At 38.6% G+C, this 16215-nt stretch overlaps 2 protein-coding genes across 5 annotated transcripts in view; both read right to left on the bottom strand.

The window, feature by feature from the left end:
• cpne8 (copine VIII) overlaps positions 1–9004 on the bottom strand; it is a 63468-nt gene extending 54464 nt beyond the window's left edge. The window contains exon 1 of one of the 2 annotated variants that reach the window (XM_017700030.2): positions 8658–8996. In XM_017700030.2, the coding sequence (XP_017555519.1) occupies positions 8658–8761 (104 nt within the window). In that variant the 5' untranslated portion in view covers positions 8762–8996. Of the gene's footprint in view, positions 1–8657 lie in introns of both variants that reach the window. The other variant, XM_037543089.1, reaches the window with a different exon arrangement.
• Positions 9005–12625: 3621 nt separating this feature from the next.
• Positions 12626–16215, bottom strand: part of kif21a (kinesin family member 21A) — a 57023-nt gene continuing 53433 nt past the window's right edge. For all 3 annotated transcript variants that reach the window (XM_017700025.2, XM_017700029.2, XM_017700024.2), the window contains one exon: positions 12626–14550. In XM_017700025.2, the coding sequence (XP_017555514.2) occupies positions 14460–14550 (91 nt within the window). In that variant the 3' untranslated portion in view covers positions 12626–14459. The remainder of the gene's footprint in view (positions 14551–16215) is intronic.

Consider the following 16215-nt stretch of genomic DNA (forward strand, 5'->3'; position numbering starts at 1 on the left):
AGTCACCTTATTTCAGAGCAGCTTCCACATTCTTAGGGAATCCTCAAACACACTTAAAGCCTTAAACAGAAATTCCATCATTTAAATAAAAGGTCTGTATAATTCAATGGTTGAGATGTAATCAGTGTCATTCATAATGGTTAGGTGTGAATTGGTACATTACAGAAAAATGTATTGAGTGATGATAGGAACCAGGGGTTATTATGACAACAACACAAATAAAGGCAATTTATATTTATTTTATTTACCATCCAAAATAAAATAATCAGTGAACCTATATGTGCATTATGAGTTTTTATATGTAAAAATAATAATCATGGTATAAAATCTGGAAAAAAAAAACTTTCTTTGGGTCTTTTTGTACCCATCCATCATAAATGAAAAAAAAAGTTGTAGGCCAAAGTTTCATCTCAAAACTATCATTAAACAATGTCTCATGTATCAAGCAGCATATTTGTAACTTTCTGTGAGGCAGATTTCAGAGGCATTAAACTCTTTACTCATCATCGCTGAGGTGAATGGTTCTTTAATTCTTTATTTTTATTATTTATTATTACTGCTTGTTATTTAATTTTACAGAAATGTCTTAAAATCTGTGGAATTCCCCTTTAAAGAGTAGACCTACAGTTCAGTTTCTCACACTTTGTAAATTACACGGTAGTTATTGAATATTGTATAGCAGTCTTAAGCTCATGAAATGCTAAATAAACCTGGGGTTAAAGGGGTTAAGTAACCCCCTAAAACAGAGGGAAGAAGCTGCACCCTGTCCCTCTCCTGCATAGCTCTATAGCCATGTGAAAGGGCAGCTGTGGGAGCGATTGATGGGGAGTGATGTATCTAGATCAGCCGCCCCACTGGTGCTGAGGCAGGCTGCCACTGAGGCAGGCTCGCGTGGCTGTGGGCGAGAGGCATTCTGTCAGCGCATATGCACCACTTCCCTGTTCGATTACACCACAGAAACTGATAACAAGTGATAGCCCGCTCCACCACGCTTCACTGTTCGCCCAGCGCGGGCCATCTGAGTGCCTGAGTTTCTGTATTCCATCTCTTTAGAGGCTGAAGCATTTCATAAGATGGCACATATTCATGCAAAATTGAAATAGTACAGTACACGCTCTGCAGGACACGCACTCTATTTTTTAAAAACTCCATCTACTGAAAGCATATTTCCATGCATATTAGCTTCATTAGCTCCTGGGATTATCGTGAGAGAGATGCATGATATCAGAATCATATTAGTGCTGGCAGATTGTTTAAAAAAAACAATTATCAACATTAAACAGAAGTTTACATTTAATATCCAAACTGATACTTGATGATGAATTTTATATTGTGCTTCTGAAAGAGCAGAATGTGTAGGTGAAGCTGCGCTACTGTACTTAAATTTCTGCATTTTATCCATTTTACTGCATTTGTAACCCCATAGAAATAAATGCTAAATTTCACCATAATGTTAATAGTCTCAATTTTGCATTTTATAAATATTTATGCATCATATTGGCAGATACATAAATGAAAACTATGGATATTGGCATTGACACATCAGTGCATCCCTATTTTATCTACACTTATTCATTTTAAGTTTTAGTATTCAGTGACTGCTATGAAACTAATATGTGCATTATGGAAATGAAGTGTGGTCCTACGCACAGGCTCTGAGGGTTTAAGGGGTTAATGTGGCATCTGGAAAATGGATATTTTTCCGTTTTTGAACTGTGCACTCAAGAGATTATGCTCATTTCTTAGCATATGAGAAGCTGAGAGAGCATAGCCATACAGCATGCAGAACCATATGAAGAACTGTGAGCTCTGAACACTTTCAACACATTATATATCAAAGTCATCTCTTCCAGAGAGAGAGAGAGAGAGAGAGAGCGAGACAGACAGAGAGAGAGAAAGACAGAGAGAGAGACAGACAGAGAGACAGACAGAGAGAGAAAGAGAGAGAGAGAGAGACAGACAGACAGAGAGAGAGAGAGAGCAAGAGAGAGAGAGAGAGAGAGAGAGAGAGTGCTTCAGGAGGAGAATCCTCCTCATTAAACATTTACTCTTCGATCTGCCACATAACATGAGATTCCCATTTTGAATCCTGGCACAGTGGAGTCCTCCTACCACATCATCTTGTGCACCCAGCACTAGGAGCCCTTACCAAGGAGGGGATATTAAAGACGATTTATTCCTTTAATTATACTCTGCTCATCAAAAGTTTGAGAACAGCTTTGAGTTCCAGTTTTGAATACAGATGAGCATGTTTTCTCTGCTGGGTAGCTATAACTTAACAAACTAAATTAAATTAAGTTTACTAAGAGGAAAACAATGTTTCCAAATATTTGTGATAATAGTACTTTCAGAGCAAAAACATATCCCAGGCATTTTCTACTCTTGCATTCATCACCACTCAAATATTTTAGCTATTTAAACCTTCAAGAGTTTTAATATATGCTTTTAAAAAGCAAGGATGCATTGAAATATGGGCCGATGTTGACATTCGCTATCATCTGCCAGTGCAGACGATATATTATTAATTAAATGTGGAAATTAGGATCTACCTGGATTAGCATTGTAGGGAAATATAATCTTTACTCCTGTTGTTGTTCTAAGTGCAGTAAAAAGAATAATATTCAGAAATTTCAGCAGCTTCACCTAAACAACTTGCTAAACATATGTCATTGAATATCAATTTGAAACATCATTCACATCTATATGATACCAATTTTTTAAAGCAATTCCTTTCCAATGCGATATCATCATGTATCCAACAGCTAGAAAAAAAGAGTCAAATCACTATTTAGAAAAAACCTGCTCTTCATACCAAGGAAGACACTTTGATGACCATAGTTCTGAGTAAAATAAAACCACAGTATAATAAAAATATAATAATAAGTTTCAACAAACAGCAGATTTATGTTAACAAATCCATTGCAGGTTTAGTGTGTGCAAAAATTTTCCCAGTCAAATAATATATTTTGATGATTCTAACCAAAAACACATCCTCTACACAGAGCACACTTAAATATGGCATTTTTCTGTAAATTACATCACACAGTGTCTTTTTATTATTAGCTGAGTTTAACGCATTGGAAAAAATAAAACACAAAATGTGCCATAACTTTTGCATAGGCCACATTTTATGTTTTAATCAGTAATTATGCATTAAATGTGCAGATGCTTATTTTCTGTAGAGCTCACTCATTTTAACTTAGAAAAAACAATAAAGCATGTAAAGCTTGCATAGGACTGAAAAGTAGGGATGAAAATCAAACACGCAAAAGAAGGTAAAGTGTCCCCAAATTTTTGACAGGCAACATATGTAACATTCTTCTCTTACAAATTGAATGATATGGCGTCATACATGTATTGGCAATTAAATTCGCATCTTACACTTGTTTGCTAAAGAGATGTCAATTGTACCTCTCTACCAACTTTACTACAATCAGTCATAACAGAACTACATACAAAGACACCTGATGTCAATATTCCTGATGAGAGCATCACTACAGCACTGACAGGGCACAGCACAGACATCAATATTGATACTAACTTCTTAAAGTATGTCCCAGAAAACAGCTGACACTGGGAAGACGCTGAGGAGCTACTTGCCCCAGATGCGGGCTTCTGAAGGGGTCTCGTAAAAAGGAAAGGCCTGTGTCAGGAAAAATCTACATATCTCTCTTAACATTATGTCCACGTCTCTGGAGGAGAACTAAATCACCTTTGATGTTCCTTGTCATAAGAACAGAGATTAACATTTCAAAGTGTCTAAGATGAAACCAGGGTTAATGAGGATATATCTACACTGCAGCGGAATTAAGGGAATAGCCTATTTTATTCATCCTCAGCATACATTGCAGACCAGTTAACAGTTAAAAAAAGCCTATGAAACTTAATGTACTGATCTGTTATCTTCAGGGTGAACAAGACCTTTACCATTTTACAGTGTATGATGAGCTTCAGTCTTCAGATGTTATACATATATGTATTTAACTGAGTGATGGGCTGGACGTCTGGATTCATGTGTCTTTTCTTCTTCTTCCTTTCTAATTGCAGTGTATTGACTGCAGCCCTGCTAGCCTACAGCCTTCAATATGCTAAGACAACACAAGCCAATAGAGACATTCCTTCCCTCTTGACTATTAAAAGGTTAACTGCAAAGGTCGGTTTCAGCCTGAGACAGAAAAAGATCTTCTGCCTTCACCCTGTGAAGCATTCCTTCACTTGATGTTGCTAAATTATCTATCCATGCTCTGCGTACAAATGTGTTCTTTCATAGCTGCTGTTGATTTTGGAGAAGATTCCATTAAACCAAATTAAAAGGTGTAACGATCTTTGTGTAGATTCACTACATAACGTTAATTTTCCAGTTTTTAAATGCTATGCCACTGAGCTGGACTGTGCTACTATAGAAAATAGGAATGATTCACATTCAGGAATTGGCCACAGTGTTAAATAGGGATGCACAGATCCTAAAATAAAAATAAAAAAGAGAAATCATATCACGCCCATTTTATAGATTTTAAAGTTCTGGTCTTAGTTTTAAGGCTCTAAATGACTTTCTGTGAAGCACTTGTCTGCTGTCTGTCTGTTTATATTTCAACATGTGATCTTAGAGCTGCAGATACTGACTTTCTGCAAATACCTTCCATAAAATATGTAAATCATGGAGAGGCATCTTTCAGTTATTATTCTTCTAAACCTTGGAATGCAATTCCACTTTACATTAGACAGCCAAGTTCACATTTAAGAAACATGTAAACGTGTCTCTTTAACTTAGTCATCAATCAAAATTCTACGCCACTTTGGAATTTCTCTTAAACTTGATCTGTCGTTGTCTTATCCATTACTGTAAAACATTATCACCTGTCTGTAAAGCACTTTGCTCTGCCACCAGTATGAAAAGTCCTCTATAAAAAAGCATATTATTATTGTTAATGATATTAGGATATCGGTATCACAGCATTGGACAGATATTTTGATTTGATCAACATTTCAAACCACTATTTGATGATTTGATCAATTGTACTCTGGAACAGCAGAATGTTTGACATCATGACAGGTGACAATATTGACATCAGCTCTAGCAGTTTGCATTGAAGTCCCTGTAGTTACTGAATAATAAGCCTTAGTATGTAATGAGCCTGGAATTTTAAGGGGTTAAAGTGGGTTATCACTTGATGACCCATTATATCTAAATTAAGTGAAATGTAACCTAACCTGATATGCACATAAAAAATACTGGATATCAGAATCAGCCCCCACTCCCATTTTAGTCCATCCTTAGTGCAAATGTTATGTCTGAACAATATTAACAATGTGACCTTCACACGACTACAAAAACCAGCACCGTTTTACGTTAATAATGGACACTACATTTGGCTATGTTGATCAAATCTGAAGGAAAAACATGTTTAACAATTTAAACAAACCATTTCTTATTAGGTTGCAAGGAATTTTCAACATGCACTTGACATCAAAACCTAAAATTAGCTTTAAAATCATAAACTGTCCCTTAATTGTCAGTGCACTGTTTAATACTACACTAGTCCCTTTTGGATAAACAATAATATTTATACAGTACCAATAAAGGACAGTAATATGTTCATCTACCATGCTCTGTAATCTAAGAGGAACCTGTCCTGAGGTTACTGTAGAGCTGGTTGTCAATATTCTGTTAAACAGGACTTTAAGATTCAGCATGTTGGTTTCTAAACCTGTAGCACCAAGATTTTAGAAATATACAGCCTGTACTGGAAAATCATTCATTATTTGCAAAATAGTACCATAGCACTTTGAGCATGTTCAATGGCAACATCTGTACACACAATTCAGTCCAATTTGAAACATTTCATTCTTTTTTACTTTTTTATTTGAATATAAGAACAGGTTAGAATATATTTCACTCAATTTAGGATGGATTCAGATAGTATGTAGTAATGAAATTACAGAATTAATTTGTGTGAGAGTGAGAATGGTCAAACAGTATTAACAAACACACTGTGCTGTATTAACTGTCATAATGACTGAATCCACTCAGCACTGTACTGTACACTCACTGGATCTATGAAAAAGCTACACAATGAAAGCCACAGCCACATAGATTGCAATAACACTGCAGTAAGTATATGTCTGGGTATTAGAGTATTTTAAATAGTGCACTTTTTTTACTCTTAGTCAGCAGGTTTATAATTGCATAAACAATTGTTTTTGCACCCAGTCACATTATCTCAAGTGGCCTTTCTGTTTAAATATAGCTTTTCAGTGCTTGTTCCATCACTGTAAGCTCCCTTTTCTCAACTGTTCAAAAATGAGTGGGCTACAACTGCTCTAACAGTAATACTGTCCCTGTCTTATTGCATACTAGATAGTATCTAAATAGACACTGTCTGTGTAAGAAAATTTCTATCAGTTTAAGAATGCTTCAATCTATCTGTACCACACATCATCAAACATATTTAAAACCTTCCTGCTTTCAGATCTATTCTTATTCTGTCTCAAATTACTTGACTTTAATAAAGTCAAGAACCAGGGACAGATGACCACCTGGGCCACTGAGCCCTGTGCCTCAGGTTACAATGCTCAAGGTGGTTAAATACCTGGAACAATTCACTAAGCATGATGAACAAGTAGCCCTTGAATATGCACAACTTACTAAATGAATGAAATGAAATGTTTTCTGTTCTCCGGCTGTTTTAGTGGGATGTTGCCATTCGAATGGGATTGCTTCATTTACCCTTCCACATGTGCAAGAACCCTCTTGTTGTCCCATTATTGGCTTGAAAGAAAAAACATTGATTTATCTCAAATCTTTAAATCTTACACAAATACTGTTATAATGTAGACATAATAAGCTTAATTTTATTTACTTAATGGGCATAAACATTTTATTATTTATCATGAATGGACATAGACATTAATGAAAAAAATTAAGTGCAGGGGGCCTAATTTTTCTTAAACATGTTCTTAAACCTTTCTTAAGGCTGCCGTGCAGGAGTAAGGTAACCAGTCAGTCTGCTAAAACTACCTCACATTAAAATCCTTTGAACATTTCATTAAAAGTTCAACTTTACCACAGACCACTGAGCTATGCAAAGTAATTATTTTTCTAATCTGCAGAAGACGTTCCACCTGGTACTTTTACACTTTAAAAAGCTGCAGTCTATTGAGAGCATCCAGAAGCCTTTAAAGTCACTGAGCCTTCACTTCATTTCAACTCTTCACTAAAACAATGAGCTTTCACTTCATGTCTTTGAGTAGCATTCAATATGTGCTGGTGGTATGTGACAGAAATGGTTAGTACACATAGTTTAAGAGTAGTATATATACATAGCATAGTCAGTATATATATATATATATATATATATATATATATATATATATATATATATATATATATATATGAGCCTACTACTTCCTCGCAGTAGTTTTTCATACAACTTTGTCCTTCGCTATGTATTCCAGCTGTGTGGCGTTTTCTCAGAGCTATTAATGTTTGATAACCCTGAAAAGACTACAAAGGAGCTTGGCCACCGAGCTGAAACGCTCACTAGCCTGTCTCAACAAACATCTACAATATCTCATAATGAGAAGCCTAATTAATATATATGAGGGCATAAATAATTGTAAGGAGCAAGACATACACTAATGAACCACACAAAGCAGCAACCTAAATACCCCACAGGCACACTGCACACAGAAACATGCAATTAGTACAGCACTGATCTTGACCATGACTAGAGCACCCTCACGACTTCTTCAAGGAAAGGTCCAGTGAAAAATCTAATTTACACCAGTTTCCCTTACATTCAAATTGTGATGGATCAATGAAGACATGTTTGGTGTCTGAAGTTTGCTTCTTTAGTTTTAGCTCTGGAGCGATGAGGCTAATACAGTCATAAAGTGATTGATGTCTATGTCACCCAAGGTTTTTTTGGGGTCACACAGTCTTCTACTGTGTTCACCTCTTAGTTCCAGCAAATAAAAAAGCAAACTTCAGACACCAAACATGTATTGGCCGATCCACTACATTTGGTGTAAGAGGAAAATTTATATTTTTTTCAAGCTGAGGGCAGAAAGAGCCAGTCAGAAAAACAAACAGATACATATCATTAATTATCTTTTCAGAGAGGAGCTCAATTAAATCCAAGTTATCTGCCCTTTATGGGTGCAGTCAGGTGCAACACACTATCAGATGAAGACTGTTTCATTAGCTCTGCAAATAAATGTTTCAGTGCACAGCAAAATCCTCAGTGCTGGAGCAAGACCAGTGTTGAACGAACGTTTACAGTGTTTATTGATGATTAATTGTACCGCTATAGCCACTGCAGATATTAATTCAACTGCGAGGATTATGCTGTACCTTCCTCTTACCAGTTTAGCCACAGTTTAATCATGCATGCAAAAATGTTATGGTTTCTTTACTACACAGCGTTTTCTTAGTGTGGTGAAACATTTAAGACATTAACAGCCTTAGTTACCATAAGATGCCATGATAAAAGCAAAGCAGTGTCATGGTTAACTATAAAAAACAGAGTTATCATAAGGCAGCATTCAAATTCAATACATATTGGTTCAGGTCATTCCTAACTCGGTCCCATCCAGAGGCACCGCGCGCTGCACCGATAGCCGCCCCTCACCTGCCCCCCTGCACGCGCTTCACTCACCTGCACGACACCGTCATCTCCACTTTGGTGGCGGGGATGGCGGCGGTGAGCGGGTCCAGCTCGCCGATGCTCGCCATGTTGGGGAAGGCGCTGGCTGCAGACATGCTTTGGATTCCCGGCGCTATCAGAGCTGTGTGTGCGGGCGCGTGCTTTCCATCGTGGGCTCCGCGAGGCGCGAGCGCTGCTGCCGAGGGGGAGTCACGGCACTCCACCGCGCGCGCGCGTCCTACGTCACAGGCGAGCGGGCCAGTGGAGCGCGTAAGAATCCCGACGAATCAAACCAACGGTTCAACGCGCGCGGCGGCGGCACTTTCTCTGATCGCGCGCGCTCACGTGACGCGGTTTCCCTTCGCTCTTAATGTGCGCGAGACTGCAGCGTGTAAACACGCCGCCTGCACGCACGTGATTGGAGCTGCAGTGAAGCTGCGTTCAGATGCAGTTAGTTTACAGCAGTGAATGTGCTGCTGCATATCATTCTGACTCGCGTAACGTCTGTGAAAGACTTAAGTGAACATGCAAGAATGTGTGAGAGACACGAGTGACTCATCTGTGTCTCATCTTAGCCAGAGCGAGAGCGAGAGCGAGAGCGAGCGAGAGAGAGAGAGAGAGAGAGAGAGAGAGAGAGAGAGAGAGAAATGGCCTCTGGACCATTCATGCATAATGGCCTCTTTCCATCATGCACGTCTGAGGGGAATTTCACAGAGCAGGATTTCTCAGTTAACCAGACACTTTAAGCCCAAAGTTAAGCCTGTTTTTTTTGGAGAATTCTGTAATAGATAGGAACATTCCGACAATCCTCACTTTAGACTTAAATTGTCCAGCTCAATTCTTCAGTACAAATTCCCTTAGCAGTGTAATGTAGTATGTAAACACGGTTAAACCCGCTGTTAAACCATTCACTCGTCAGCCTATAATAGTGTTTGCATACCCGGTCCTAAGGGGACCCAGATGGTCCATATTTTTCCTTCATCTCCATGCGTTGTGAGTGAGGTTGGAGCAAAACGTGGACCGTCCGGAGGACCCCGAGCACTGGGATCACTGGGCACAGCGGCCTACACAGCCTATATGTCGAAATTACGCTACAAAGCCAGACCATTTCGATTTGAATGGTTCTGTATATATCGGACTATTCCGCATACAGCAGTTTAGCCCCGCCCATTCACGTCGAAGTCATAAGTGCTTCAGTCAATGAAACAGAGCTTATTTACGTATATTAGTCTTAAAGGCACGGTAACAAAAACAGCCCGTTTAATTTCAAGCAATAATGTTAGAAAATGGTCATGTAAAAATGAATCATGACTGTTTTTGGTACATAAAACAGGCAAATGTCACAAATGGACTTCTTTAATTTCACTCATTGGCCAAGACAGATCTTGTACTTCCACTCACCGGCCACTATATGTGGTTCACGTACCTTATAGTTCCTCAGTACAGCAGTACAATTACAGACAGTCGCCCATCTGTTGTCATGCACCATTTGTCAGCTGTCCTCTGTCCATTCTAATTTAGGTGGCTGATGGTTGTTGATGCTGTAGATACTGTTTGGGTGATGACACTGACATGGTGGTGGCATGTTAGCTTTAAGGTTGTTGATGCTGTAGATACTTTTTGGGTGATGACACTGACATGGTGGTGGCATGGTATCTTTAGTAGGATACTAGGAGCTATTACTACCCAGCATATCTCAACAAGATTGGTTCTGCTGTCAGAAACTGACAGCTGATGAAGAGCTAGAGGAACACTAATGCAAATTATGCATGACAATTGATAGGCTACAGTCTCCAGCACTGTGGCCTACAAGTGTTTCTAAATTGGACTGTGGAAGCCCACCATGAAAGCCTCCCTCACTCCCTCCCTCACTCCCTCCCTCACTCCCTCCCTCCCTCCCTCCCTCACTCCCTCCCTCCCTCACTCCCTCACTCACTCACTCACTCACTCACTCCCTCACTCCCTCACTCCCTCACTCCCTCACTCACTCCCTCACTCCCTCACTCACTCACTCACTCACTCACTCACTCACTCACTCACTCACTCACTCACTCACTCACTCACTCACAGTAACCTGTCTTCACATCTAGTTCATGGCTGATGCTGTCTCATACAGATATATTGTGAAATTACACAAGCCTCTCATAAGCACACAGCTAAATCAGGCGAGACCATCTGTACATGGATTTGTGTGTGCAGTGGAGCGCTCAGTACCTGTCAGAACCCAGGGAAATTAAAGCAGGAACACCTGCACACTTTGTAAACCTGGAGAGGGCTGCTTCCCACCCATAGACCCTGAGCAGAGTTAGCGTGTTCTGTACTCAATAACAATCTGCTCCTGCATTAGCTATGATACCATTAATGTTAATGAAGGCTTAATTGGTGGATTATTAAAATGTGATTTAACAAATCCAACTGAGAGCAATACAGTAAATGATCATTTGAATGGGGACAGGCATTCAAAAATTATTATTCACATAAAAGATGGTTGTAATAACTCACATACAGAATGATGAATCTTAATGAACAGCATCAGGGAGACCCCTATGGCTCCCTGAGGGCAGGAATGGCTTGCCCAGGCTTAAAATAGAGACAGTCGTTATGTTCCACTGCTGTGTGTTTTAATGGAACAGACTCAGGCTAATGCATTATTAACGTTTTTTTTTCTTCTGAACCGCAAAGGAAAGTTGATTAGAGCAGTCAGGGCTATGGATTTAAAATGACAAAAAAGTCCACAAATGGCGATGAAGCAGAGACAACTTTGACAGCATGGAGAAACTTCTAGCAAAGAAAATGCCTTTCATACTTTCATCATTAATAATTGATCAATTCTGATGAGTAAAAACAATGAACGATATGTCATGTTTTCATGTGCTTTTGGGCATTACCACCCGGCCAGAAATGAAAGAATGCCTTCTGAGAGAATGAACTTGTCACCAGTGCACCAGGATGATAAATATTTCACCATGATTTTCGTCCTTTTATTGAGAGGAACATGCCACAAAGCAGCTCAGAACCAGCAGTTGAGAGGTTGCTATTCTAGTCTGCCTTTTATCCAACCATGACATTGTTCTGAATCCAGGTGCAGCCACATTATGACAATATCAAGAGGCAAGTGGGACAGGAGAAGAACACCTGCACGTTGATGGATAACACAGATTAAAATGTCTTCCGAAAGAAGAAAGGTGCCCATTTCAATTCTTCACAGGCCAGAGTCTTAAAGGATAACTCTGAATGACATGGCCCAATATACGCCACCACACACTCAGATGGTGTATCAGAGCAGATGATCTCAACCAAACCTTCACAAGAACAGAGCTCTAATAGTTCCCTCCAATGGATGAAACATCTCACTGCTATAGAGATCAAGTGAGGCACAACTTCTGACACAAAAATCTCCTGTAGGTCCACACAGCAGTATGTTTACCATTTTAACAATCCACTCAAATGCACACATACAAACATACAGTACTAGGCAAAAGTGACCACCTCTCATTTTTAAAATTTCCAGTCAAAACATCCATTAAGAACAGGTATTTCATTTTCTGCCTTCAGAACAAAGCGCCAAATAAATTTAATGGAAAATTACCAACTAAATAAAATGTTCATTTGTTTAGTATTAAAAGGTGTCCATCCCTTGCTGGTATTATAGCTTCTTTTCTTTTTAGGAGACTTGCTTCAGTTTTTTATTTCCTTTCAATCTTTACTTTTTATTACCGTTTAATAATTTTTTGGAAACAGCTATTTTTTCCCCACTTATTTCTCATGTGACTTTACTTTCATCAGGCAAGTGGATTATCATACATGTAACCTTCTCAGAAAAAAGCTGTTTTGAACGAATAATTAAATGAAGGGTGGTCTCTGCTTTGCATAGTACAGTACATACACATATATTTCACAACTTGGTGTGTCTACTGTATCACATTCTCACTGTCTCTCAATTTCACCCTTCAATAAGAAACACAGATGACTGGCGAGAATGGTTTTTGACAGATGGCATTTAATTCAAGTGGCATCTGACATTCAAATTGCTAAAGGGGTCAGCCAGCTAAAACTCCAGTGAAAATCCAGGACTTCATAAATTCATCCAGTTTAAATGTGTCCGGAATAAGACAGACCATCACCAGACAGCCCACATGGGGAGAGAATTCTTAAACATAGATGTTTCCTACCAGTGCAATGCCCATTTCTGTTCAGCCTAATATAGCATTCCCAAATCCTGGACTACTGTTTCTGAGCGGCGGGTGACAAGATCTAAGTTTTTCTGTTGTTACAGGTTAAAGAAATACTCCACCCAAAGCATCCAGATATTTTTAATATTATTGAGAGCTTAAACTAAGTACATAAAAGCACTTATTATTAGCCATCATAGCATTTCTGAGTAAAGTATTTCTTTACAACCTCATATCACAATATTCTGTATTCACCTATAATAACTATACTGTAATACATAAGGCTATATATGAACAGCCTACTTATGCCACAGATACACATACAGTCAAGAGTTATATAGGTATAACAGGTATAAGACAGAAACAGCAGCAGGTGGATGTGTTAATCAACACACAGACCAGGTCTGTGAACACCAGTGCTTGTGACACTTTAGGCTTACAGGCACATTAATCTCTTTCCCCTTACATCCACATCCACATCCACATACACAGTAAAGGATCTAGTAGCTGAATGTATGCTAGTAAGCCCTCACTCACGCATTAAGAGAACGCTCTAGTCAAGCTTAAAGGTGATTAGTAGACAATCAGCAAGGACATTTAACACAGGAGCTGTGAGAAAGAGTACTGAACAGTGATACATAGTTGAAACAACACCGAGACAGAGTGAGTGTGAGAAAAGAGGGATAACTAGTGAGACGTGCAGACAGAAAGACAAGGAGAGAGAGGGAGAGATAGAGAGGTAGGGAGGGGGAGAGGGAGAAAAAAACAAAAAGATGAAAGAGATGAGAGGGAAATGGAAAGGAGGGGGATGGTGAGGGAGATAGAAAAAGAAAGAAAGCAGAGACATGAGTGAAAGAGAGAAAGTGAGAGAAACATAAAGAAAGAGGAAGGAGAGAGATAAGTGTGGGAAATGGAGAGAAGGGAAGGGGGGAGGGAGAGAGAGAGAGAGAGAGAGAGAGAGAGAGAGAGAGAGAGAGAGAGAGAGAGAGAGAGAGAGAGAGAGAGAGATTGATATCATTCTATATCTAAAGAATGCACTGTTACTAGTTTTAATAATGTGATTGTAGCACAGTAGAGTTCTACACTTTGGTCACCAATGCTTCACAGGTGCCAACCCTACAACTGAAACACACAGACAGTGATTTAAGGGCATGGTGATTCCAGTTAGTCCACTTCACGCAAAAGCTACAGTTACTTGATATACATCATGCGCATAAAGCGGCAGGTCCACCATATGAGCTCAGAGAACCAGGCAACTGAAGCCAGCTACAGAGCACCCAGTTTCTTCTCTTCTCATATCCAACAATACCCTGTAGGGCAGGGTCCTCCCAAGGGTTAATAAGGGTCATCATGGAGAACTGCTAAGTCTAAAGGAGCTTTAATTTGCAGTGAGACACGTCATAGCTATCTTCCATAACATCGTCACAATATTAAGACACAGGCTTAGAGACCCCCAAGAAAAAGGCCTGTAGTGAAATAGGAGATTCCAGTCTGTTTACATCCACTTTCATTCAGGTTTTATTTTTTCTGCTGAGGGTCTCTGTATTGATTGAGTGTCCAGTTTTAGTGGGCGAGGTCAAAGTGCAAAAGGTACATTAACCATGGTGTCACTGTCATAATGATCAGTGACACAGGGGGGCAGTCAATTGCTGGCAGCCTCCTCGGCTGTGTCCGTCATATCAGTAGTGCTGTCCAGACCTCCTCTCGCACGCCAGATCTTCACTGTCCGATCACTATGGAGAAAGGCAATAAGACTTTTATTGTATGAATTGCAGTTCATTCCTCCTTTCTAGTCAAGGAGAAACTGCCAAAGATGTTTTCACCATGCTAAAAATTGCATTTAATATCAGGAAAGGCATGTTCACTCTTAAAATTCTAGAGCTATTGTTGTTTTGCAGTGTGCTGGTAACCCTGTCAGTCATAAAGAATGCTACAAATAGATATGTGAAAAAAAAAAAAAAAACGAAAACTGGAGATTATAATCTTTGAATATTATTTTAATGTTTATTTTAATAAAATATCAAAAGAATATAAAAGGCTGCCCTGTCCACTGCATCCCCCGAATGAGAACTGCTACATTATATACAGTATTGGCAATTTAGCTGCTTGTTTTGCTTGAGTGAGAAATATAGTGCTGTGAAAAGTATTCAACCCTAATTTTTTAGCTTTTGCCACATTTAAATGATTCAGATCATTTAACTAAATTCTATTCGAGATAAAGAGAACATGAGTCATAACAAAATTCAGCTTTAATTGATCACTCCATTTATTGAAGATAAAGATTTATTTAAAACCTATATTATCCATGTGAAAAAGTAACTGCCCCCTAAACCCAATAACTGAAATCAAATGTATGTGATAACTTGCACTATTGCACTAGTCTTTTACATTGCTGAGGAGGAATGTTGGATTTGTAACCCCTTCTAGACTGTCAAATTTCAATGACTGTTTCGCATCTGCATTTAAATCTCATTAGAACGGTCATCATGTGCTGCTTTCTGAGACCTTCTAGTCTGCTTCACATTGCCAGACAGGTTCTATTTAATTGATGGTTAGATTCAACAGGTCTGGCAGTAATAACACCTGGGTGTGTCTAGTGAAACTGAACCCAATAGTGAAGTGAATTTGGTTAAATGGTTGATTTAGTAGCTAAGGAGGTAATTACTTTTTCACATGGGGCTGAACAGCATTTTTCCTTTAATAAATGAAATCATCATTTAAAACATTTTGTGTTCACTTATGTTAACTTTGTCTAATATTAAAAGTAGTTTAATGATCTGAAATATTCACATGCGACAAATATAAATATAAAAGTAGAAGAAATTGGGAAGAGGGAAGCATTGGTTTCTAAGACCTAATTGGCAGGTATGCATAATTTGGTAATGTTCTGTTATTATTTTGGCTGATCTGTGTTGCAATTTTCTAACATAATTAAGCCAGTTAAAGTGTGCTTGCAAAGCATTTGAAAGCTGTTGCTACACCTACACCAAAATGTTGTAGCATAATTACGCAAGTCTTTTTTTGACTTTGTTTATTCATGTTATTTAAGTAAAAATGTAAAATACCAGTTTGTTAAAAATCAACTTTGACCAAGAGAATACTGAACACATGCTATTGTGAATTGTGTTTTAGCCAAAAAAAAAAAAAAAAAAAAAAAACATGAAGAAAAAGCAGTCAAACTTGGCTATAATGTAATCATATTAAATAAAATTCATGATCAGTGCATCCCTACTGATTAGCTGTTGAGTTGATTCAAGTTTACTGGAACATAGGAAGCTCAATTATGACTTTTTGATCAGATCTGATCTTTTTAACTTAATGCTTCACATTATGTAGGTAAATGACTCAAGTATGTGATTAATGTGGCAGAAAACCTGTGTCCTGAAACAACCTGCACT

This window comes from Pygocentrus nattereri, chromosome 11 (genome assembly GCF_015220715.1).
Source record: "Pygocentrus nattereri isolate fPygNat1 chromosome 11, fPygNat1.pri, whole genome shotgun sequence".
In the NCBI taxonomy this organism is placed as follows: domain Eukaryota; kingdom Metazoa; phylum Chordata; class Actinopteri; order Characiformes; family Serrasalmidae; genus Pygocentrus; species Pygocentrus nattereri.